Source organism: Anopheles cruzii, chromosome 3 (assembly GCF_943734635.1).
Source record: "Anopheles cruzii chromosome 3, idAnoCruzAS_RS32_06, whole genome shotgun sequence".
NCBI lineage: Eukaryota > Metazoa > Arthropoda > Insecta > Diptera > Culicidae > Anopheles > Anopheles cruzii.
The window spans coordinates 75,081,069-75,089,581 of NC_069145.1; the positions used below are offsets into that span (position 1 = coordinate 75,081,069).

At 45.4% G+C, this 8,513-nt stretch overlaps 1 protein-coding gene across 1 annotated transcript; it reads left to right on the top strand.

Moving 5' to 3' along the window:
- Positions 1-2,902: 2,902 nt before the first annotated feature.
- On the top strand, positions 2,903-4,583 carry LOC128273048 (protein-serine O-palmitoleoyltransferase porcupine). Its single transcript, XM_053010960.1, has one exon. It carries the CDS (start codon positions 2,903-2,905, stop codon positions 4,385-4,387), a length of 1,485 nt encoding a protein of 494 aa, XP_052866920.1. The 3' UTR covers positions 4,388-4,583.
- Positions 4,584-8,513: the final 3,930 nt, after the last annotated feature.

The window sequence follows — 8,513 nt, forward strand, 5'->3', positions numbered from 1 at the left end:
CAGCGGCAACCAACTACTACACTCGGCAGCTGAGTGAAAAATCGATCGCAGTACCCTTGAGAAAACAAAGTGTGGATGAGTCTTCGGTGCAACCAATGCACGGATAATCACGATGAGTCATCAATCGGCAACGCACACACATTTCGCTTAAGAGCCCTTATCAGCGCATAGGAATGCGATTACTACGCACTTGCCAATGGGCTGGAAACATAATCATTGACCCACCCATCTAGGGCTCAAGGTACAAAGGCAGTTTCGCGGTGGGGGTTGGTAGTGAAACTATCGGGAAGGTTTTCTCTCCTTTCCGAGTGCGCGTGGCGTCAACCTTTGTGCTGTTGTGAATGCTTACCTTAGAGACTGTCTTTTTAACAATAATAAGCAACATAATAAACTAAGTTTTACACGAAATATCTAACAAAAATGACTAACATCACAGATCGATTTGCAAACCTTGCCACCATCTTGGATTTTGTCGCAGATGACAGCTCTTTGGAGTAACGAACCTGGTCGGGAATCTACAAGGAACTTTGAGAGGGAGTTTCATGTATAAATACCGAGCAGAAAATTTCGTGATTTGTTTTCAAAGACTTTGGGGATCATGAAAACATTTAGAATAGTTTTTCATATTGTTTTACAGTCAGAAACATTGTTTTCCTAAGAGAAAACTCACTAGAGCCATAGGTATAAACGATTTGAAGGTTCAGAAATCAGACTGTCATTTTCAGATTTCTGATGGGCGGCGCACTGAAAATGCAGCCGCCGGATTTATAAGGAACGGCGGCCAAAAGATCGTTACACACGCACGCACAAAGCCACCTTTATTTGTAAACAAACCGTGCACGAAATTGAAAAGTGAATCTTTATTACAACTGCAATATCAGAAACCACTATTTGAGCATAAGGCTCTACAAAAGCTGAGCGTGTAGTACCACTTTTAATGACGCTTTAAATGCATTTTCATTCATGATTTTCATGTTGAAAACAATAATCCTTCCTCTCCACCTGTTGCATTGTTTACCAAAATAGTTCAGCCATTCGAGACGAAGATGTCGCTCTACGTTCGTTTAAATAATATAATTTTTAAGCGGTTATGTTTTAAAACATAACTACAGAAATGATAAAACAGTGAATTTTCATCGATACAGAGTCGAAATATAATCTATTATAGGTAGCTAAATCTACAGATTGCGATATTAAACCTAAATTAAGATTGTAATTTATTTATTTATTATTTACACAGCATTTATGCAACAGGTTCCACTAGCATGCACGAGAGTTGTTTAAATGTAAACAAACAAAATACTTAACACAGAGTGCATTTATCGTAATTCTTTATTTTACGATAACAAGTTGAACTCTGTGAGTTATTTTTACCAATTATTGAGTATTACACTTTTACCGGTAAACATCATTGGGCTTTACCAATTTATTCGGGATGCAGGATGTGGTTGGTGCACTACCTGACGAGCACATAACTTACTATCTTCCTGACCTGGGATGAACGGGGCAATAAATTACATTCTGCTGCTCTCTCACTTTCTCTATGCTAAGGTGAAATTTCTTACAAAGGGATAAAAATAAACTTTAGCCACTAGACTGCTACCATCTCGAATGGATCGCGCCGGTTGTGTAGGGTAACGAGATTTTAAAAATAATAATGGCTACTACTGTGCGTATTGTCCTTCCCCCCGCCAGTCTTCATTGAAGCCATCGTCCCTTCTTGCAGGCTGAATAAACTCGAGATTCCCTGTGTATTGAAGAAAAGTAGGGCCTAGGCAGAGATAGATTAGGTTTGTTTCTTCTATTGACGTCTTTTGTAAACTTAACTTCGTCTTTCGCGTAAAAACAAATCAAACGAAAGCCGCAGTTCAGGAGACCAATTTTTCACTGTCCTCCCTATAGCGTCATCGCGCTTTTCTTGTGTGTTGCAATTGAACTTTCTGATGCACCGACCGCAAGGGGCTTTGCCAACAATTTGCAAACCGACACTTCTCGCCAACGAGGCAGCAGTTTCGTTCGAGAGCCAGCACAAAGACTACAATCTTTTCGAAACGATCTTGCCTCTGTAGCGTTGCAAAGCCACACCCAAAATGAATTAATTATACAAAAAATGTACTTCTCCTTGGCTTTCTTTCGATGGCTTCCATAGCCCCTTGACCGGTTGGTATGAAAGGTAGTAGAAAAAACCGGGAGACTGAACATCAAACGAGATTTTAAAATACGTTCTTCACCAAAATTCTACTCTACCCGTCGCAGAACGTGGTGGAAGATAGCCTCGTAAAAGAGCGCGCAATGAATGCCAAATTAAACTGCAATGAAATAATTACTTTTTCCCAATAATAAGCATCCAATGAAGAGAATTTAAAGGCAACGATATTTTTCAATACTTACGACCCATGATGACGGACCTCTCGATGCTATGAAACATTTAAATTTGAAGGAAAGCTACAGGTTGTATAAATCGTTCATCAAACCAAATCAAATGCTTTAATAAATTAAAGTAGGAGAATACTTTGCCGCAATCAGCGTGACCATCGATCTCGCATCCAGCATCTGTAACGCTCGCTAACGCATCTGTTGTTTTCTGAGCGTAACGATCCCTTTTGACAACTACGCAGCCGGTGGCATCCTGTGTTGTTTGTATCCAAAGAGATCTTGTTCGATTTTCGTTCTCCCATTAAAGTGGCCGCCGAACCGTGTTACCACAGCGTAATTAAATCTATAATGATCTAAATGGAATTAGAATGTCATCTTGAGTTCGTTGACGCCGATGCACCGAAAAAACAAACTGCAGACGCTGAACTCTTTTGTTACATCCAGAGGAAATAACTTTAGTTGCAATAGTTAGAGACTACGGGTTGCTACACATCGCACAAGGACCTAGTGGAAACTTTCAAGCGCCATGGAGTACGATTATTACGATGATTACAACGACGAAGCGTATGACGACTCGGATTTGCCGGCACGCTCCTTCCAGCGGGAGTTGAGCTTCGAGGAAACGATGACGAGCTGTGTACAACCATCGCTTCAGTTTGCGGTAGAATATATTTTCAATTTTGTCGCTACAAATCTGCTGTTCTGTGTGCTGGTGCGACTAGTGAACCGAAAGCTTCCGGCCCTGCGCTATCTTCACCTGCTGAGCTGCTTCTTCGGTGCGACGCTTATGTACCTCGTAGTGGACTATGGATACTTCCACTATGCGCAACTGACAATCTCCCTGTACCTTGTACAGTGGGCCATGCATCGTTGGTTGGCCGGTTGCACCCGGTTCCTCAGAGTACCATTCGTAATCACGGGCTATGGCATCGCGAACTTACTGTTGAGCGAACTGATGGCACCATCACCCGAAGCGTGGAATCGGATACGGGGCACACAAATGATTTTACTGATGAAAGTACTCTCACTGTCCTTCGACACGGATGAAAACAGTGCACTGCGTGCCCAGCTGAACGTGCTGTCCTACGCCGGCTACGTGCTCTGTCCGGCCAACATTGTGCTCGGACCGTGGATCTCGTTCAGCGACTATCTCAGCATCTGGAAGACGGTTCCTGCCGACACAAGAGCAGGTCGTTCGAATAGCCGTCGGATGTTGGTGCACCTCTTCAGAATAGTGACCAGTCTGCTGATGGCGATAGGGTTTTTGCTAACTTCCAACTGTATGATAGATTATCTGCTGGCATCCGCCGGCAACAGCTCGAAGTGGATTCACGCGTACAGCAAAGCGTTTTCTTTTCGAACGAGCCACTATTTCGTCGCGTATCTGTCACAGTGCTCGATGCTTGCCGGCGCCATCGAATGGAACAAACAGGAACAGGACGATCGCTCGCTAGCGCTTCCGGCCAACTCGCTCTACAGGGTGACATCCCCACTTGCAGTGGAATTTCCACGATCGCTAGTACAGGTCGTTACCGCCTGGAACATACCGATGCACCATTGGCTGAAACGGTACATCTTTCGTGCGACCAAACGTCCCTTCGGCACAGCAACGGCCATCGCCGTAACGTACACGGTATCGTCCCTGCTACACGGATTGCACTACCGGCTGTGGATGACATTGCTGACGATTGGCGCATGGACGTACGTGGAGCACGAGCTGCGGAAAAAGATTGGCAACATCTATTCGGCCTGTGTACTCGTCGGCAAGTGTCCGGAGCGCTGCACGGCGCATTCACACAAATCTGGCAGCCTGTTTTCCATCGTCATCAACACGCTGTTCTTCCTGTTGAATGTCTTCAACCTCATTTACCTAGGATGCATCTTTGAGGCAACGGAGCGGCCACTGGAAGAAAATGCTCGCGATCAGTCGCTTTTTGCCCCCTGGGCAGAGCTTAATTTTGTGTCCCACTGGTTACTAGCATTTGCCTATCTGTTCTACCTGGTCATCTGATCCGAACCTTCCCATCTACTGTCTAGATGCAGCTAGTCAATTTTCATGGAAATGGCAGTATTTAGAAAAACTGTAAAGTATTAACATGGGCCAGCCAACATTTTGTCAATTAAGTGACACCAATTAGCGACGGCGCACAACTTTGGTCCAAGAACAGAGTGATGCGGAAGTTGAATATTTTTAAAGCTCTCTTGATAAACGCAAATAAAATACAATTTTAGAAAACACACATTCAGTTTACATAATTTGTGTGTGAAGCGGTCGCTTGACTAACCGAAAAGCTTAACTAACAATACTTTCGTTGTACATATTTTAGTTTATTTTGCTTCTATGAAGCAAATCACGATCGAGTCACGTACACGTAGTTATTATCCGATATCCGATTAGAAGGCGGAACGGAACGGAAGGTATCTCACTTCGAAGATAACATGAGTTCAAAATGGCTCAACGATCAAACGACGGAACAGGAAGTATCTGCTATGCTATCAAAACCATTGGAGCGCGATCAAATGAAAAGAAAGAAAAACCACAACGCGACACGATCGAAGTGGCAAGATCTGAACCCAAAAGTGTCCATGCTTATTTTCGAACTGTCGACAAAAAGGGAACGAAACGAGGGTTGCGAGGGTAAGCTAAGAAAACTGACCCATGTTCAGCCCGATGGTTGTCGGTTTTACTTAGAGGCAGACAATTCGAGGAAGAGATCATACTATACTCGAGAGATACAATATATTAAACCCGGGCCTGTGTAAAAAACTGACAGTTGATCGTTTTATTATGATGCCTCCGCCGGCCCTGGCGCCCACCGTCGTGCTGCTGCGCGATTGTATAGTGGCCGCGAGCCGGTACGCGACTCTCGACAGTGTTAAAATTAGCCAAACGCTCTGCCGTACCTTTCGATTGCCACGGAACGGGCGAGCCGATTTTTGAGTCGTGAAAAAATATGTCACATTTACTACGATCGTATGATTTGTGATGGGAAAAGGAATCAGCATTTCGCGCGTTCCCCGAGCGTTATTCATGCGAACGGTGACGTCTTGATCTAAACCCTCCTAACTCCTCTATCGTAGGGTCGTAGGGTTGCTTGCGGTAAACTAGTGACCAAGCGACTGACTCCCAGCGGCACTACCTCAATCGTGTGATGGCGAAAAGCGAAAGCGCTTGAAACAGGCCTCGGTTGGATCGCGAAACGGAGCCCGGCTAAAGGATGATTCGTTCTGCGTGATCGTTGTATATGGAATGCAGCCTTCATCCGGGCGTGATGCACACATCATCGACGGGGACACAAAATTTGGCACATTGCGCACAGAATGAAGTGTGGCCCAACCGGCCCATTTGGGCCGGACGACACAATCGTGGCACGCGACGTTTTGGCTAATTTTTCAAAGCACACTGTGATTAGTGGCCAAAGAAACATTCGCCTTGTGCAACAAGTTGTTAAGTTGACGCTTTGCGAATATTTTCGTAACTAACAGGAATAGGAATTGTTTATGCAGAAACTGGCAGTTATTGAATCAAACCATTATCATTTTCGTGCACAATAACCACGCGGCCATCCGGTGCGCATTGCCTTTGCACTGTTAGCGGTTAATAAAGCATTTTGGCGACGAGCTGTTTGTTTGCGGGTGATATTTTTACATGAATTTCCTTCACATTTTACTGTTCGTCATGTTCGTGTCCGCGGGCTATGCCGAATTGCCCGGGGCAGCCAGGGGACACATTGCCGTGGTTTTGTGAACGTTACAGCCTAGCGCTTGACTTTCAGCATTCTTGTTGCTATCTTTTAAAATTAATCAGCGCTGAGGGGCAGTCCGTTTGTGGTCGCAATTTGTGCTGCTCGCACCGATGGCATTCGTTTAGTTTCGCGATACTCTAACAATTATCGCGCCGAATCGGATTGTCAAACGGCGGGGCCGGCACACGAACGGTCGGCGTTGGCAAGAAGGACTGGCCGAGAAAGAAAACCCCACCCAAAATAAACCGTTGCCAACCGCGTACACTGGCTGAACCGGCGGACGGTGGCCATTGTTACCGCTAATGTGTGGTGAAGCAAAGAAACCTGAACTACGTCCTCGATGGCCGGGTTCAAAACGGGGTGCACCATACCGATACTGTACATTCGCCATTTTCTTCTACTTTGCTACTAATCGTAACAATGTGTTTTGCGTAATTCGCACCTGTCTCAAGCTGTCCACATTGCCCGGCCAGCAGAAGAGTGATACACTGACACAGACATGACACCAAGTGACACTGGCGACGTGTTGTTTGTATTTACTTATGGTTAGAAAGGATGATGATATGTCCTTGTTTTTAGTTCATTAGTTTACTGATTTTGCAACCAACGCTGCGATCGCTGAGGATTGTAGTAGTTGTACAGCTGAAATGACACAATGTGTTCCAAAAGGAATAATGAATTTGGCTGATGTAGATTTATGAAAGAAATCAATTATACAAACGATAGTAAGTTGTAGTATATTAGAACTCCGGAATCCTGCACAACGAACGCTAGGAATAGCGAAACCAGGAATGTGAGGCAGGTCAGGACTTGTAATCGTACCAGCACCGAGCACCAGGATGCTTGGAATAGTTTACCAGACACGTTCGAATCCGGGCGAAACGCGCAAAACGGTCATTCGCACCGAAGCTTTCGCGGAAAACAAATTGCGTACCAGGAAGAAGTTTCCTCGACCTCGAGAGTGGTGGTGCCGCCGGTGGTCCGACCAGAGCCTGGGTCAATCTTGCGCGAGGGCAAGTTATTTCAACCGCTGGGAGTAAAATTAGATAGTCCACTTTATCAGACATCTCGCCATCAGCAACCACCATCGTGACGGGTCGCGCGAGATGCGCTATCTTTCCGGTCCTCGGGCGGCGACGGCATTTCGGGTCGCCGCCCGAGGACCTTCCGGAGGTCGGTCGCCGGCGGTGTCGTGGTGGCAACAATTGTAAAATCAGCGTTGGTGAAGGTAATTTCTTTGCCTCTCGTTGAAAGGAGATTAATTTACGAAACGCTACCTTACACACCCGGCAGGGCCCGTCGGTCCGGTTCATACCAATGATATATTTTATTTTGGTCCTTGCTTCCTGTAACGAGAATCTTTTTTCGTTCGCATCGCACCGCAGTAATGGGCGACGCCGGGCCACGCCGTGGTCTCCCGTGGTCGTCGTTTGCTAATGTAGCACTTTTTGATTTCCCTACTCTTTTTCGGGAACGCGCATGAACTGCACAAATGAGGAAATTCGCTTTCCCGGGAGGCCCGCGAAATCGAAAACTGGTACACGCGGTACCAGGCACTAGATTAATTTGACTGTCCATAACAAACCAAGGGTTATTTATGGCGCTAAACAATAGTTTTCGATAGCTACGATAATGGTTTACAACGGACCCGTAACCGGTGTTGGACCGCTATGTTGAAATCTACACGAGGTCTTGAAACGCAACCTAGGTGTGTTCCTGTGCAATGCGGTGTTCGCAAATTCTTGTTCACTCAAACACCGAACTGAACCATCGCGTATCTAAAAACTAGTAACTTTGGTCCGTGATTTGAAAGACATATGAAGGAAATAAACGGAAGTGACACATGTTTTACACTGCCAAACAAACTGGGTTTTTTTACCTGAAAAATGGCACAACTACCCCACGAAATGATCCGGTACTGTGCTTCAGAAACAGTTACGCGCATAGGCCCATGCCATTAAACGATCCATATGCCATTAAAATTAGAGGTGAACATTACAAACATCCAGGATCTGTTGTACTGTCGAATGTAAATTAGTTAATTTAAGTTTCCGGGTACTTCCCTTGACAAAGTAATAAGCAAGTTTTGTTACAAATAAATTCATTCGTCGACTCGTGCCGTGTGGGCCAATTGTGCCCGATGCCAATCATCTTGCACCTTCCGCGGTATTCCCAGGGCCGCACGCTCTCTTGACAGCGATCTGCCTAGCGATCGTACCCTTGCCAATTCACACTTAATTATTTAATTCACGGTTAACTGCACATCCTTGTTTTTATTATTAACTCTCCGTGCTCATTATACTTTTGCCTCCGGTCGAAAAATATTACACATACGGCCGGATTCCGCCGCCGACGTGCCCATGTCGCTGCTGCTGCACTCAGAGCAACGCT